Genomic DNA, 18,272 nt, shown 5'->3' on the forward strand with positions numbered 1-18,272 from the left:
TCACAGGCGAATTCTATCAAACATTTAGAGAAGAGCTACCAGCAATCCTTCTCAAACTTTTCCCAAAAATTGCAGAGGGAGAAACAGTCCCAAATTCATTCTAAGAAGCCACCATCACCCTGATACCAAAACCAGAAAAAGATATCACAAAAAAAGAAAATTATTGACCAATGTCGCTAATGAACATAGGTGCAAAAATCCTCAACAAAATACTAGCAAACAGAATCCACCAACACATTAAAAGGCTTGTACACCATGATCAAGTGGGATTTATCCCAGGAATGAAAGGATTCTTCCATATACACAAATCAATCAATGTGATACACCACATTAACAAATTAAGGAATAAAAACCATATGATCATCTCAATAAGCTTTTGACAAAATTCAATACCCATTTATGATAAAACTCTCCAGAAAGTGGGCATAAAGGGAACCTACCTCAACATAATAAAGGCCATATATGACAAACAAACAGCAAGCATCATACTCAATGGTGAAAAACTGAAAGCATTTCCACTAAGATCACGAACAAGACAAGGTTGCCCACTCTCACCACTATTATTTAACATAGTTTTGGAAGTCTTAGCCACAGCAATCAGAGAAGAGAAAGAAAGAAAAGGAATACGAATTGGAACAGAAGAAGTAAAACTGTCACTGTTTGCAGATAACATGATACTATACATAGAAAATCCTAAAGATGCCACCAGAAAACTATAGAACTAATCAATGAATTTGGTAAGGTTGCAGGATACAAAATTAATGCACAGAAATCTCTGGCATTCCTATACACCACCAACAAAAAATCGGAAAGAGACATTAAGGAAAAATCCCATTTACCATCGCAGCAAAAAGAATAAAATTCCTAGGAATAAACCTGCCTAAGGAGGCGAAAGACTTGTACTCAGAAAACTATAAAACGCCGATGAACGAAATCAAAGATGACGTAAACAGATGAAGAAATATACCATGTTCTTGGATTGGAAGAATCAACATTGTGAAAATGACTGTATTACCCAAAGCAATCTACAGGTTCAATGCAATTCCTATCAAACTACCAACGGCGTTTTTCACAGAACTAGAACAAAAAAATTCACAATTTGTGTGGAAACACAAAAGACCCTGAATAGCCAAAGCAATCTTGAGAAAGAAAAACGGAGCTGGAGGAATCAGGCTCCTGTACTTCAGTCTATACTACAAAGCTACAGTGATCAAGACAGTATGGTATATGGTACTGGCACAAAACCAGAAATATAGATCAATTGTATGGGATAGAATGCCCACAGATAAACCCATGCACATATGGTCACCTAATTTATGACAAAGGAGGCAAGAACATACAATGGAGAAAAGACAGCCTCTTCAATAAGTGGTGCTGGGAAAACTGGACAGCTACATGTAGAATAATGAAATTAGAACACTCCCTAACACCATACACAAAAATAAACTCCAAATGGATTAAAGACCTAAATGTAAGACCAGACACTATAAAACTCTTAGAGAAAAACATAGGAAAAACTGTCTTTGACATAAACCACAGCAAGATCTTTTTTGACCCACCTCCTAGAGTAATGGAAATAAAAACAAAATTAAACAAATGGGACTTAATTAAACTTAAAACCTTTTGCAAAGCAAAGGAACCATAAACAAGACAAAAAGACCACCCTCAGAATGGGAGAAGATATTTTCAAATGAAACAATGAACAAAGGATTAATCTCCAAAATATACAAATAGCTCATGGAGCTCAATATCAAGAAAACAAACAATCCATTTAAAGAATGGGTGGAAGACCTAAATAGACATTTCACCAAGGAAGACATACAGATGGCCAAGAGGCACATGAAAAGATGCTCAGCATCACTAATTATTAGAGAAACACAAATCAGAACTACAGTGAGGGATCTCCTCACACCAGTCAGAATGGGCATTATCAAAAAATCTAGAAACATTAAATGCTGGAAAGGGTGTGGTGAAAAGGGAACCCTCCTGTACTGTTGGTGGGAATGTAAACTGATACAACCACTATGGAAAACAGTATGGAGGTTCCTTAAAAAACTAAAAATAGAACTACCATACGACCCAGCAATCCCACTACTGGGCATATACCCTGAGAAAACCATAATTCAAAAAGAGTCATGTACCACAATGTTCATTGCAGCTCTATTTACAATAGGCAGGACATGGAAGCAACCTAAGTGTCCATCAACAGATGAATGGATAAAGAAGATGTGGCATATATTTACAATGGAATATTACTCAGCCATAAAAAGAAACGAAATTGAATTATTTGTAGTGAGGTGGATGGACTTAGAGTCTGTCATACAGAGTGAAGTAAGTCAGAAAGAGAAAAACAAATACTATATGCTAACACATATATATGGAATCTAAAAAAAAAAATGGTACTGATGAACCTAGTTGCAGGGCAGGAATAAAGTTGTAGACATAGAGAATTGACTTGAGGATGTGGGGTGGGAGGGGGAAGCTTAGGCAAAGTCAGAGTGGCATGGACATATATACACTACCATATGTAAAATAGATAGCTAGTGGGAAGCAGCTGCATAGCACAGGGAGATCAACTCGGTGCTTTGTGACCACCTGGAGGGGTGGGATAGGGAAGGTGGGAGAGAAGCTCAAGAGGGAGGGGATATGGGGACATATCTATGCATATGGCTGATTCACTTTGTTATACAACACAAACTAATACAGTGTTGTGAAGCAATTATACTCCAATAAAGATCTATTAAAAAATATATATATATTAATACAGTGAATCTATAGGTAGACTGAGGTCCAAGTATACTCTTTCTTTTTGGAAAATAATAAAAAAGCATAGTTCCTATGAGTTTTTAAACGATTTATTTATTTTATTTATTTTTATTTTTGGCTGTGTTGGTTCTTTGTCGCTGCACGTGGGCTCTCTCCAGCTGCGGCGAGTGGGGGCCACTTCTCGTTGTGGTGCGCAGACCCCTCATTGCGGTGGCCCCCCTTGTTGCAGAGCATGGGCTCCATGTGCATGGGCCTCAGCAGTCGTGGCTTGCGGGCTCTAGAGCACAGGCTCAGTAGGTGTAGCATGAGCTTAGTTGCTCCACAGCATGTGGGGTCCTCCAAGACCAGGGCTCAAACCCATGTCCCCTTCATTGGCAGGTGGACCCCCAACCACTGTGCCACCAGGGAGGTGCCCTATGATTTTTATAAGGTACAGAGCTTAGCAACTTTTAAATTTGTTCTCATTTCATTTAACCAGAGTTCTACTCTGCTGAACTTGTCGATGCAGAAAATTAACCATATTGTAGAAAAGGGTATACTGAGAAACTAAGATTGAAAAGTAATGATCACAGGAATGAAACTGGTTGGCCTTTCTTTGAGAGAATTTTCTTGTATCTAGTTTCAAGTTCCCATTTTGATCCCAAGCAACAAACACCACCTATGTGCCAGATGTCAAGGCAACCACAGGCCCAAGATTGGTAACTGAATCTGCAAAATACACCCTCAGGGGGCACACAGAGGGCCAGTCATGGTTGACATTTGGGGTTTTGAGGGTTTTATCTAGGACACAGTCAAGCAGGGATTGTGTTTCATCTTTTGACATGTTGTAGTGCCTCAATCGTTATCCCTTCAGCTGAAACACTTAGATATTCAACATGGAAGGGACACAGGCGGGGAAAAGTATTGTTTCTCCAATATCCTGACCAAGTAGAACCTTGACAGGGCTAGACTTCAGGGTTGTATTTATTTATTATTTTAATCCCAGGCTCCAATGACACAGAGCAAAAGTTTGGCTTAGTCGAGGGAAAGACAGGGGACACGTGATCAGCCTAATTAGTAGGTTACATCAGAAGTCCGTAAAGTGAGGGATGGGTGAAAATGTGACCAGCACAGCCAAGGGGACATAATGTCAAGTGCAGAAAGAGGCTTTGGATGACAGATCCATTACTAAAGCGATTACCTACTTTTGCCAAAATGGAGAAATCCCGGTCCCCTGAGTTGTCCTCTCCAGGAGAGGGAGGTTAAAAACAAAGGACTAACAAAAGAGCAAATCCTTCTTATACCCCAGCAAGTGATTGAAATTGCCTTCTTAAGAGTTTGACTTGGGATTTTCCTGGTGGCGCGGTGGTTAAGAATCCGCCTGCCAGTGCAGGGCACACGGGTTCGATCCCTGGTCCAGGAAGATCCCACATGCCACGGAGCAACTAAGCCCGTGCGCCACAACTACTGAGCCTGCGCTCTAGAGCCCACAAGCCACAACTACTGAGCCCATGCGCCTAGAGCCCGTGCTCCGCAACAAGAGAAGCCACCGCAATGAGAAGCCCGCACACCACAACGCAGAGTAGCCCCTGCTCACCACAACTAGAGAAAGCCTGCGCGCAGCAACAAAGAACTGACACAGCCAAAAATAAATAAATAAATTTATTAAGGAAAAAAAATAAATACAGGCTTTGCTCATTTAAAGGAAGAGGGCTAGAGCTGGACAGGACCGTGGCAACCGCACATCAGGGGAGAGCACTGCCTGGAGCCAGAGGAGACGGTGTGGCGAAGCATAAGGCCCAGTGGGTATTCAGTAGCAGATGGATTTGAACGTTAGTTCGGGGGGCGTGTGCCTGAGCCCATCCTGAGATAACTGTCAGTTCAAGTCTACCCAGGCAGCTCTTGCTAGCATCCATTTTTTGTAATACGCAGCTCAACTAGAGAGATGGGTATCTTCATTGGCTTCTTTTTTTCTAGGCCTCCACCTCACATAAAAAAATTGCTACTGCATAATTGTTTCCCAGTATGGAAGTTTAATGTAATAGGTTAAAAGCTTTGTGTTGAATGGAGACTCACACAACAAATAATATAATATAAAATAACAAGAATCATAATAGAAGGTCTATTTTGAATTTTTATGAATGTTCATAGAGGATTATACTTAGTTTTGCTTTTTCATCTTTGAGAACCAGAAAATCCAGTTGCCGGACCAAGACTTTCCCTAAAGACACAGTTCGTCTGCGGACTAATTATTCAATACATTAAGAAAGTTTCAACTTTAGCTTTCGTTATCTATAAAATGAGGGGGTAATAAGTTTTTCAGCATCTTTTAGATCCATATAACAAACATAACAAACTCTTTTAGTTTCTTATATAGGTGCTTTTGTTTATCCTATTGTACGGAGGACTTCTAAAGAAATGAATAACCTCAAAAATATTTAATACTGCTTGTAATTTGGGTATGTAAAGATGTCATGAGAGAGATGCCATATAATAATACTTTTGAATTGAAATATAGACCTGCTGGAGTGTTGCTCACTTTTTTTGAGTGAGAAAGAGAGAGAGAGACAGAGAGACAGAGAGAGACAGAGAGAGAAAAGAAATATATGTGCTTTATAAAGAAAATGGCTTTTAAAAATGGCTCAGTGGTATTCTGCAGGCTGACTTCTATTTCCTGGTACCTCTGGCACACAGGGGAAAGAGCATTCCTCCACACAGGCTTTCTTGGAATAAAATGTCCCTGGAGCGTTTGCTTCCTGCCTCATCATGTACAGTAGTACCTGTTTTACTTACTAATCTGTACCTCACAGGACTATCGAGAGACCCAGCAAATAAAATATCATCATAAAGCACTTGGCAAAATCACAACAGCTATAAAAAGGATACATGCAAATGTGGAGAGGCTTGTCTTTCTGGTATGTACACCAAGTCTTTGTGCATGAAATGATATAGTGACTCAAATGTTAAGATTTTTTTTTTTTCTCTCACAAATTGGAAGTAGTTTTGCCAGCTGGCTTGCTGGAGTGAGTTTTTGTTAACTCAATCATAGGCCACTTGATTGAAAAACTTCCTTCTAATTCTAATAGTAGGCCTCTCCTCATGAATTCATGCCTGCATCACTTAAGAGTTCATACCTGCTTATTTAAAGGGGAAGGGCAACATGCTTGTGTTAAAAATCAGAGAGGGAAATAAATGGGTCGTGTGGGGATCAATGGCCTTATGTCATCGTGGAATAGGAATTACTAGCACCTGTTTGGTAATTTTCTTAAGTAACCGCTGTGAGAACACAGTGTAATTACCATGCACAGTACGTAGGGTAATGTCCTATGTTCCTGATCTACAATCCAACGCAGAGGGAGGTGAAGGGAAGTCCAGGGGGTGGCTGTGTGGCAACAGACAGAGCAGTCAGTCCACACGGGTGCAGGGGCAGCAGATGGGGTGACTGAGTCACCGGTCCTGAGCCCCCCTGCATTCCTGCTTTGCTCAGCCATCCTGATTGGCAGCCTCAAGAAGACAGGAAAAGCTACTGGAATTGTGCACGGTGAATGAAGAAAGGCAGGTACGGCCGAGTCCTCTTTACAAGTCAAGCGAGTTCCCACCAAGCTAAGAAGACCTTGATGAGTTTCATGGAGCTGCCCGTCGGCTTCCCTTCCCAGGGAAGATTACCGGCCACGGTTGTCTTGCCAGATACCTGCCTATGTCTTGGATCTGTGACATCAGAAAAAACAGCAGAGAGATAAGATGACAGCCAGGAGACCTCTCAGTCCTTGTTTATTTTTATTTTTTTTGCGGTACGCGGGCCTCCCACTGTTGCGGCCTCTCCCGCTGCGGAGCACAGGCTCCGGACGCGCAGGCTCAGCGGCCATGGCTCACGGGCCCAGCCGCTCCGCGGCATGTGGGATCTTCCTGGACCGGGGCACGAACCCGCGTCCCCTGCATCGGCAGGCGGACTCTCAACCACTGCGCCACCAGGGAAGCCCTCCTTGTTTATTTTTATCATCTTCTTATTTGCACCAGTAAGAAAGGGGGAAGTAGTCAGACATTTTGAAGTTTTGAATCTCTGTTTATCTCCTCAAGGATATTCTGCTGTGGTATTTAACTGAGTTCTGTTTGCGAGCACACAGCAGTTTCCTTTCTCTCCCTAGAATTGCTCAGACATAAGTGCGTGTAATGTTTGCCTAGTTATTGTATCTTAGGAAAGTAGAACTTGCTGTAAGGAATTGGCTGGGGATCATTTCTCTGTTTGTATCAGGATGAGGGCTGCTTATAGGGGTTACTGGCTGTGTTGAACTAGTAACATTGCATTAGATGCTCTTACGCTACCTTCAAGTGAATTCTAACGTCATTGCTCATCGGATATGATTACTAGGCTCCAGAGAGTATTAGATGGGTGTGAGCAGAGTTGCCATACAATGCGGATGTCTTTATTTGTGTGGAGTATCTGGTGGGTGGGGTTGGGAGAGTCTTTCCCACGCAGTGCCACAGGGTTACACACACTCCGCCCTGCTTCTTGCAATCCAGCGCAGCTCCCAGGACTTACGAAGAAAACTTGTCTTTGCTTACAGTCGGTTGCTGATACTCTGCTCCGAATATTCTTTTATCTTAACTTGAAGGACTGTTTTAAATTTTCCAGTGTCTGGAAAAATGAGGAACAAAGGTAAAAGTGAACTAGCTGAAGGTGATCAGAGGTAAGAGAATCTGATTTTATAATTTTGGGCAAATCACCTGAAACGGGGGGAAGGAGAATCTCTTTTTGCTGCATTATTTTTGAGAATTCTACTGTCTTTTTAGCTAAAAGTTTAACAGCAAAAGAAACAAATATCATCATTTCCTATTTGAATTTTATAAATATTTGGATATGTTCAGATTTGGTAATAAAGATGTTAAGAATGATCTGAACCCTTTGTCTCCAAGCTGGAAGACAACTTCTTAAGTTGGCTTTCAAATTAATATAGAATGCTAATATAGGCTATGAGGTGTGAAGACAACTCAAGGAATAATATGTTCAGGAAACATATTGCTCCAAAGTCTTCTCATCTACCTTATCTGTATTAAAAAAAAACTATTTATTTATTGGCTGCGTTGGGTCTTAGTTGCTGCCCGCGGGCTCTTCATTGGGGTATGTAAGCTTTTCTCTAACTGTGGGGAGTGGGCTTAGTAATGGCCAGTAGCATGTGGGATCTTAGTTCCCCAACCAGGGATCAAACCGGCATCCCCTGCATTGCAAGATATATTCTTAACCACTGGACCACCAAGTCTCTCTATTTTAAAAGTACTTCATATGTCATTTGAAAGGAGAATTTTACCTTTAGATTCAAATTCATGATATTGCTGCTAAGCATAAAAAGAATAATATACTTAGAGAATGTTCTTTTTAACACTATCTCAGTTGGTATTAGAAGGCAGGTCCTACTAAAATATTTTCAAGATGTTTTTCTAAAGACTTCAAGAAATTTGACTTGTTAAATACTTTATATAAAGGATTTTTCTTCCTTAGTAAATGAGGTGATGATATTATTAATAAATTTCACCAGGGAATAATAATAGGAGGCAGTGTAGCATTAGATTTTAGGGAATGCCTGACTTGGATCCATGCTGAGTGTTAACTCATGAGAGGGTTGTGTCTAAAAGCTCATGTCTAAGTTAATTGTTTGGAACTTAAAACCCTGATATAAATTGGTGAAGCTCATGGCCCAGATGAGTCTAGCTATGCTGTTCCAAACTTGAAGCATTATTAAAGGTATTACTTAAGAAATACCATTCTAGAGTTGACAATATTGTTTCTTTTTCCATACTCCAAAGGGGAAGGAGCTGTCGATACTCCAGGTATCAGTATCTCTTGATTTCTGTCTAAGGCATATTTCCATTGTGTGAATGGATCGAGTCTGGGGGGCCAGGGGTTACCTTTATGGTTATCATAGTACGTTGTGAAGCAGGACAGTTGTCTCACTAAAGGCCCTGAACTTAGATTTCCCCACACCATTAATATATAAGGGTGTATATAAGTCAGGGACTATTTGGGTATGGCTTGAGGAAGGTAGACATTATTAGGTGGATAGTGTAGTTAAAGCCAGTCAATTATGATGTCTAGTTAAAACTTATGCTGAAAGTAGTTAAAACTTCAGAATTAAATATTTTGAAAATTATTAAAGGCACTTAAGGGCAGTCAGGGAAGCGAGGAGTACTTGGTGGGGTGAAGAGCAAGTGAAGTGGCCACCACAGCCATCTTCCATCGAGAGGGGGTTTGTTAAACTGGATGAACTGGAGTCTCTGTTATCGTGGCCATTTGGGGCTTAAGGCCCTTCCTAATGTGGGAATTCCAATAGGATACCCCTCAGAACCAGGCATGCCAAAGGGATTCAAGGGAAACTGATTGTCTCAAACATTGGAGCAGAGTTAATCCTCCTGGAGGATTCATAACTACAAGTCACATCTCACCTGGGTGGTCTGAAAAGTTTCAAGCTGAGAATTTAGTATCAGAGGGTTCTGAACTGGTAGTGCTCCTTAGACTTCTACTGGCAATAAATGAATATCCTCTCCAGAGAACTCAGCTTCCTTTCAGATCTCACTAAATTTCCACATATGAAGCTCCAAGGATCAGGTAACAAAAGGAAATCACCACACGTGGAAGAAAAGAAGGGACCATAAATTATAGCCAGCAGAAAAAAATCAGATAGTAGAATCAGACCCACAAAGGCTGCAGAGATTGGAATTATCATAAACAGAATTTAAAATAGGTATGTTAAATATATTTTAAGAAATTAAAGAGAGGCTTAAAACACAAGTTGAGAAAGCAGATTTAAAAATAACCAAAAAGAGCTTTAGAAATAAAAGTAATATAAATTGAAAACTAAATGTTTAGCTTTAACAGAAGATGAGACAAAGCCAGGGAAAGAATTAATGAAAAGGAAGATACCATATGAGGGGTGAGATAGAGGGAGGGGATATGGGGACATATATATGCATGTGCCTGATTCACTTTGTTGTACAACAGCAACTAACACAGTATTGTGAAGCACTTATACTCCAATAAAGATCTATTAAAAAAAAGATATTTGTGAAATTATCCAGAATTCTGCCTAGAATGATAAAGAAAAAGAAATTACGAAAGAGATGTTAAGAGAAATGGAGGGTAAAAAGAGAACATGTGTATAATCAGAGTCCCAGAAGGAAAGAGGAGAAAGGATGGGGTTCAGAATTTCCCAGAACTGACGAAAATCACCAGTCCAGGGTCAAGAAATGCAAAGAAATCAAGAAGGATGGATTAAAAAAAAATCTGCATCTCAATGCTTCATAGCGAAACTAGAAGTCTAAAGACAAACAAAAAATCTTAAAAGCAGAGAGAGAAGACAGATTACACTTCAAGATTACTTTCAAAATTCACATTATAACTAGAGATGCTAGAAGACAGTGTAATGGTATTGCAAATGTACAGAAAGAAATGTCAATTTAGAATTCTTTATCAGTGAAGATATTTTCCAAGAGTGAGGGTGAAATACATACATTCCTCACCCAAACAAAAAGTGAGAGAATCAGTCAGCACCTATGGCATGTATTTTAGGCAGAAGGAAGGCAATCATAGATGGGACATCTAAGATGGAAATAAGAAAGAAGAGCAAACTAAGTGGTAGATGTCTGGGTAAATCTAAACAAACATTGATATAAAACAAGAGTATAATACAACATAAATAATGTATTGTAGTTTTGGAGGGTATTTTAAAGGTCCTTGTGTTGTCTGGGAGAAGGTTCATGTAGTGATAAACTTTGGACTTAATCAGATAAATTTGCCTGTTAAAATTTCCAGGATAATCACTAGATGAATAGGAACAGATTACATAACTTACAACTAGAATAGGGGAGAAGTGGAAGCATTAAAAAAAAAATCAATCAATCCTAAAGAAGGAAAGGTGAGAGAAAAAAACCACAGATCCGGAGAAGACAAATGGAAAGTACAACATTAAATGGCAGAAATAAATTCAAATATGTCAGCAATTATAATACATGCACTGGTCTAAAAGCCCAATCTAAGAGTCAGTGATTATCAGACTAGGCTGAAAGCCAAAAGTAACATTTGTTAGCTAAATCTACACATAATGATTTAGAAGGCTTTGATGTAATAGGATGAAAAGAGAGTTACTAATACTAGGTAAACACTAATCAGAAGAAAGCTGTTTAGATACTAAGGCAAAAGCATTGCTAGAATTTAAGAAAGTCATAACATAATGATAAGTTTACCAGGCAGATATAATAATTATAAACTGGCTTGCATATTACAACACAGCCCCAAACTATATAAAGCAAAAATTGAAAGAACTTCAAATTGAGATAGACAAATCCACCGTCACATTAGGAGATTTCAAGTCATCTCGTCCATTAATTGAATTGTGTCAACTGTGATGCAAATCCAGTAAGAGGAGATGTCAACAACACAATCATAATATTTGATCAAGGACATATTTTTATTTTTATTTAGTTATATTTTGGCTGTTTCGCATCGCGCGGCTTGTGGGATGTTAGTTCCATCGACCAGAGATTGAACCTGGGCCCACAGCAGTGAAAGTGCTGGGTCCTAACCACTGGGCCACCAGGGAATTCCCAAGGACATATTTTTATGTATATTCTTTACAAACACACACAGAAAACTAAAATAAGCTCAAAAGATTTTAAGATTATTAGCTTATAAACTATGTTCTTTGACCACATGCAGACTATGTCCTTTGATGACTGTAGTCCTGAAATACGTTAACATCAATAGTCAAGTAGGAAATATTACTGCTGAAATATGATCTTAGGAAGATCTAATACCAATTTGAAGACTTGCCCTTTGTCGAGTTCTCTACCACTCATGTCAGAAGTTCTAAAACTGCTAAACTTATACCATGGGTTTCAATAAACATCTCACCAAGATAATTGTATACAAAATTCTCTTTTTTCAGTAATTTTAAACAAATCATACAAATTGTGTCCATCTGTGTTTCTATCCCTTTTACCTCAGTAATATCTGAATAGATGAATAAACCTCTTCATCATGGTCAGCCTAAAAGCCAGTTTAAAAAGATTTGTGTGTGCATATGTAGTATTTCCTCTTCATATACTTAAAGTAAATTAAAAAAATTATATTGTGCAGGGGTATGACTGTCACTTAAATCTCAACAAATGGTTGGAGAAAACAGTTGTATTAATAGTTCCTCACCACAAATTAAAAACTCCTGATGCAGGCAGCCCAGGTAGGGTTCCTTTCTTTGGAGAAGAATTAAATATAATGAAAGTAGAAGTCTGAGAAATTTAGTGACACTTGGAGCAGAAGTGGTTTTTGAGTTTACAGATTTTTTTCCAAGGCTTTGGACTATGGTAACTTCTTATGTAGAAAAGAGTGTTATTTGGGAAAAAAATTTTGTGGTGTATGTTGCCTCATTGTGAAACTGAAATCCACAGAATGGTTTCTCAATAGAGCACACAATTAGTAGCACTTTTAAATTTGAACATCATATCATTCATGTGATACACAAGTAGTAATTCCCATTTTACAAATGTAGGAACCAAGAAACTGAGTGTCTCAGCCCAAGTGAAGCTATGACAACACATTATGCTAAAATATAACTTTTTTGTTTCCCCATTATGTCCTGTCCTCATGATAAGTTATCGGGTCTGACTATGCAATATATCTTGTTCTGTTGACCAAGTAACAGCCTACCTTTGGTAAGAACGTTTGAGATCGGTATAACTGAGTTTAATTTTAGGTTCTTGATTCTAAATTCTTTACTTAATTCCCAAGACTTCCTGTTTAACTTGTATGTCTCATGACTCACACTCTATACATACCACATTTGGTTTCCTCTCATCCTCTTACCTTTTACGTGAATAAAGTCTGAAGCAGCCCCTATTTGGATGAAAAACACTGAAGCCATGTGTCAAGGGTGGTAACGTGTGGGAGAAGCCTTCTTGGGAAGGTCTCTGCGTTAACAGCCCAGCCCTGGACGGCCTTTCGCACGTCCATCCTAAGACTACTTCTAGCTCTGTTCTCACCCCAGGGAGAGAGGCGGTATAGGGTAGACCTGGTCTGAAATCCAGCTTGGCCATCATCCCGGGCTTGGTTTGGCCCGCTTCTTCATCTATGAGATGCTGGTGAAAGTGTCTGTCATGTAGAGTGACCGCAAGCGCTGGGACGGTGCATACCAGCTGCTCCCACGTACCCCAGGGCTCTGAACACTGCAGCTCTTTGTACAAGCCCCTCTGCCCTCGGGCCGCCGTCCAGCCCTGAGCTCCCTGGCTGCCCTTTCACGAGGCCTGTCCCTTCGTGGGTGTGTCCCCAGGTGAGTGCTTGGCCGTGCGGCGGCCTGTGGTGGGGGAGGTCTGTGTCCTCGATGTGCAAGCAAGTGGAGCACTGTTATTTGGCTGCTTGGCAGGGCTCTTGAGCAGGTGCAGGTCCTAACCTTCCCGACTCCAGAGGAGGCGGCTCTGGAATCGGAGGTAACCAGGCCCAGCTGAAGCCGAGCGGCACCTGGAGCTCCGTCCGGGTTTGCAGCCTGACAGCAATGAAACGCACCAGCCTACGCAGGGTCGAGGAAACACGGGCAATTGGTGCTCCGGGCGCACGCGGGGTGGAGCACAGGGCGAGTCCAGGTGCTTCGTCAGGTTCTTAGCTTTCCGCGGGCTGCAGCCCTGACGCCCCGAGCCTGGGCCGGCCCCGGGGAGGCAGCCGGCCGGTCCGGCGCTCCGGACGCGGGGCACTTGCAGTCTGGCCTAACAGCGGCCCGCGGGCCACCGGGCAGGCCCCTTGGGGGGCCCCCAGACGCCCGCCCACGGCCCGGCCCCCCGCCCCCCCGCGGGGGCCGGCGGGCCGTGCGGCCCAGGTGAGGCGGTCCGGCTGCGGCCCCGCCCGCCGACTTCCTGGTTCGCTGAAGGTGCAGGCAGCGTGAGGCCGGCGCGAGGGGGCGGCGGGGGCGGCGGCCGCGCGGTCACCCGGACGTGGGGGCGGGGCGGGCGCAGCTCCACCGCCGGGCCGCGGCCGCCGGGCTCTGAGCGGCCGTTCCCGCGGCGGCCGGCGGGGCGGGGCGGCCCCCGCGACATGCAGCCATGGACTGCAGGACCAAGTGAGTGCGGGCGGCGGGCAGCGGCCCCTCCTCGGTACCCCGACCCCGGGCCCCAGGACCCCCGGGTCCCCGGACGGCCTAGGCCGCGGAGCCTGCGGGCGGCGGGGACGCGCGGCCCGACGCGGAGGCCTGGGCGCCGGCGCGGCCGCTGCGGGTCCTGGGCCGCGGGTCGGACGTGACAGCCGGGCGCCCGCGCCGCGCCGGGCCGCGCGGTGCGGGTGTGAGGTGTCTTCCCGGCGCGGTCCCAGGTCCTTCTTTTTACGCCTCTTCTTAGGACCTGAAAGGGGCCCCCGTGTGCGGTAATACGGCCGCTGGTCCCTGCCAGAGGGTCTGGGAGGCTGGGTGGGCGGTGGTGGTGTTTTGATGTGTTGGCTCCGGTACCCACCAGGGGAGGCTTTTCTTTAGGAGACGAATTAGGCAGAAAGCTATTTGTGTTAAGTGTGGTGATTTTCTTTTGGGTACCTTAGAGGCATGAGTTTTATATTTTGCTACAGAAACTTAGTTTGCAAAGAATTCCGTTTTTCTTCTCTTCCCCCGCCCCCCTTAACCCTCCCTTCCTCCGAGTTTAAAATCGTGAATATCGTGTATTTTTCTTTTAGCGTGAAAGGCCTTTAAAATTTCCCAGTATAATAGAATCGATATTTACTATTTACACTTGAGAGATCCTAAAGACTATTACGAAAATAGGAAAATTGTGTGATTTAGAATTGTTTTCTTCAGTGTTTGATATCTTGCGGGGGGGTGGGTTGCTAGGTGCATGACGTGAAAAGTGGACCTTTTGACCTGAACCGGCTTAGGAGGGAGGGTCACCTGACTGAGGGTCCAGGTTGATTATTCCCATTGAAGCAAGTGAATCGTGGGAGGGCTGAGGAAACTTCTATTTGCAAATAAACTTATGTGGGTTGTCGCTTCCTATGTTTCTAGATTCTTGTAATAAATTTTTTAAAAATCAAATGTTTATTTAGAAGCCAAAGCTGCCATTAGTTTCTTGAAGGAAGTGCATATTACAAACAGCCAGTGCACACAAAGACACTAAGGTCTCCTTGGCAGGAATAACTGAAATATATTAACACTTTGATCACATGGACTTTGTGGTATCAGACTTTGACCTTTTATCTTCTGGCAGAAAGAGATTAAAACAGAACTAAGTTTAAAAAAAAACCCAGAACTATGTTTTTAAAACAGATGTCTCAGTAGGTTTCAATTTGCTTTTTGAAATAAAGCAGAGACTATGTTGAATGTATGAGCAGTTAGTGAAGATGCAGATAACTCTTGAATGAAGCAAAGCGTCACTGTTCTTAGTGATAAAATCCAAGTATTGAGGCAGATGTCCAATTTCCCCAAAGATAACTGACGTAAAATAAGGCTTTTTTTGGTTGGCCTTGGAGGCTATGTTTAGTGCACTTTAAACATGCTTATGTGCTGTAATTATTATATCTCAAGAAAAGTATGTGCGAAGTATTGCATTTAAGGAACATTATGAATGACTCATGGTGCTCTAGAACATGGCAGGTGGAACCAGGTGTTCATTTACACCTGTATTGCAAGTCCTTTGAAGAAAGCTGGAGAACCTGCTGTCAAACTCTGCTGGCAGGGAAAGGTAGAGACACTTAGGAACATGCTGGCTTTCCGGTTTTGATTCAGTAAGATAAAGGCAATGCTTTATATTTATACAGCACTTTATAAAGTACTTCCACTTGTATTATTTGATTTGTAATCCTCACCATTATTATTCTTTGAAGCGAACAGGGTACTTTATAGGTAAGAAAACAGGCTCAGAGGTTAAATGTTTTGCCCCAAGACTCCAGGCTCCTAAGCCTCAGGGTTCTTAAGTTGCTGAACTAGGAAAACACTTTACTACTTCTACGCTGTGGTCATGTAGTTATATGGAACATACTGAGACAAGAAGGAGATTAATTTTTAGAGTTAAGAAAATATAAACTTTGTTATAGGAGATAAAAATAACAAAGTTCTTTTTCTTTTAGGGAAAATCCAGAAAGAACCTTTGACTTGGTATTGAGAGTGAAATGTCATGCCTCAGAAGATGAAGGTATGTGTGTTTGCTAATTCAAAACAAGCGCTATTGTTGTAGACGACCAGAACGTGGTGGCATCAGGATCGTACTGAATTAAATGTGTATTCTGTGTCTAGTGTCTCAAGTTCTGGTAATAAAATAGATGCTAAGTCTTTGCCACGAGGTGGTAGCAATCCAGAATGTTATCTGTGCAGCTTAAATTTCAGGTGTATGTAAAGGCCATGTAACTTACAACTTAACTTTACCATTGGTTGATGAAGTTATTGTTAGTTTTGGTGGAAGGGCATGCCTTTTCATTTTTCATTTTTTTTTGAAAATTCAGCTCCTTTTTTAAATGCTAGCAAAAAATTTCTCGCCTGTACAAATGGGAGCGGCACCAGTTCCCTTCTAATGTTTCCCAAATGCAGAATGTGAACTGAGTACCCACTCCATGGGGTTCACTCCGGGAGCCTAGGACTTTCACGGGGAGGTAAAGAGTCATGGGACATTGGTAGGAGTGTAAAATGGTTCAGGCTCGTGAAAAACAGTTTGATGGTTCCTCAAAAAGTTAAAAATAGAATTTCCATATGATCTAGCAATTCAACTCCTAGGTATGTACCCCAAGGAACTGAAAACAGGTATTCAGACAAATACATGTACACGCATGTCTACAGCAGTGCTACTGACAATAGCCAAAAGGTGGAAACAGCACAAAGGCCCATCAGTGGATGAACAGATAAACAAATTGTGGTTTATACATGCAACGGAATACTATTCAGCCATAAAAAGGAATGAAGTGCTGATACATGCCACAATGTGGATGAACCTTGAAAACATTTATGCTAAGTGAAAGGAGTCAGATATAAAAGGTCACATATTGTTATGATTCCATTTATATGCAATATCCAAAATAGGTAAATAGGTTGCCAGGGACTGAGGGGAGAAGGAGATGTGAAGAAACGTTTAAATGGGTAGGAGGTTTTGTTTTAGAGTGATGGAAATGTTTCAGAATTAGATAAAGGTGGCTGGGATTGTACCAGACCGTGAATGTACTAAATGCCATTGAATTGCACACTTTAAAAAACAAAAAAACAAAAAACAATCACGGGACATTACTTGGAAGGGTTTCAGCTGTCAGTTCTATATAATTTCCTGAAAGGACAAAAACACTTTAGGATCATGAATTTTTGTCAGTTTCTCCCTTACTTTTATCCTGCGTGTGTGTGTGTGTGTGTGTGTGTGTGTGTGTGTGTGTGTGTGTGTGTGTGTGTGTGTGTGTGTGTGTTGGGTGGTGGAAAAGAGTAAGGGACGTCTCTTCTTGCTCATTTCCTTCGTATTGTGCCCTTGGGCGATATGCTTTCATGGATATCTCCAGTGTATGATTTCACTGCCAGTGTACTTAGACCCCAGACAGCTTGATGATTCAGTGTGGAATTTTTGTCCAGGCTAGTTGTCCACTCTCAAGGCTTGGTGGAAAGTCTCTCGACACTCTTAGCTCCTGAAACCGGCCAGCAGTTATATACTCCTAAGCAATTTGGGGCTGCACACCTTAAAATAGAGGAACCTAACCCAGCTGTGGTGAAGTGGGCCTGGCTAATTTTAGGTAGGAAGTCAGACACCTTCCTGGCTCCCCCAGCCCTGCCTGCTGCACTTAGGCCCATGTGAGTTGCAGCTGTGGTCAGGTTTTTCCCCAGGCGGGGACTGATCCTAGGTTGTACGTGAGCTTTCTCCGATTAAAAAGGTAATCTTTTGTTGTCCTATATGTATTAACATTGGTCTGTTTACGTTCTTTCCAGGCCCAAGTAAGTTCTCTTTGAAAACTCCAATGGATACGTTATTATTATTATTTTTAGCTCCAATTTAAATCTGTTCTTATAGTATATTTGATATGAATAAATCTTCACAGTACCTACCATAGCATCAGCTAAGGTGTGTGAAGTAGTGCCGACCTGATGTGTTTGTAAAACAGGCTAAATTCCTTTGGCAAACATGGTTTCTCTGTAATTTTAAATGCATGCTAATGTGATCTTGATGAAAGCATGGACCTACCTTATGGAACACCCGCTCTGTGTGTGTGTGAGAGGGATTCGGACTTTCCATGCAGACTCCTGCGCGGTTTACTCCTTACTTCCGCCCTCTGCCTTTTTTCCATTTTTCAGGAACTGGTCATTTCAGTTGGTATCTTTTACTTCTGCCCTTCTTTTATTACCTTCTTGCTTTTTTGCTGTTGTTATTGTTAAATCGCTACTCATCAGAAACATCTTCATTTGTATGTTAACCATTTATCCAGCATGATGAAGTTGGAAATATAATAAATGGTTAAAATAAGCACTTTGGCTTCTCTGTAGGGTGCAATTAATCCATTCTACCCATGTATTCCATTAAAATGGCTCATTGGCACCAAATTCAAAAGATTTTTT

The 18,272-nt window shown here is 41.9% G+C and overlaps 1 protein-coding gene across 5 annotated transcripts in view; it reads left to right on the top strand.

Moving 5' to 3' along the window:
* The window catches only part of DENND1B (DENN domain containing 1B), a 341,500-nt gene that overhangs the window by 73,806 nt on the left and 249,422 nt on the right, over window positions 1–18,272 (top strand). For 3 of the 5 annotated variants that reach the window (XM_079925473.1, XM_079925475.1, XM_079925476.1), the window contains exon 3: window positions 15,824–15,888. In XM_079925473.1, coding sequence (XP_079781599.1) covers window positions 15,824–15,888 — 65 coding nt within the window. Of the gene's footprint in view, window positions 1–13,407; window positions 13,839–15,823; window positions 15,889–18,272 lie in introns of those variants that run through there. The other 2 variants (XM_079925481.1, XM_079925474.1) reach the window with 1 other exon arrangement.

The sequence above is a fragment of the Stenella coeruleoalba genome, assembly GCF_951394435.1.
Source record: "Stenella coeruleoalba genome assembly, chromosome: 1".
NCBI lineage: Eukaryota > Metazoa > Chordata > Mammalia > Artiodactyla > Delphinidae > Stenella > Stenella coeruleoalba.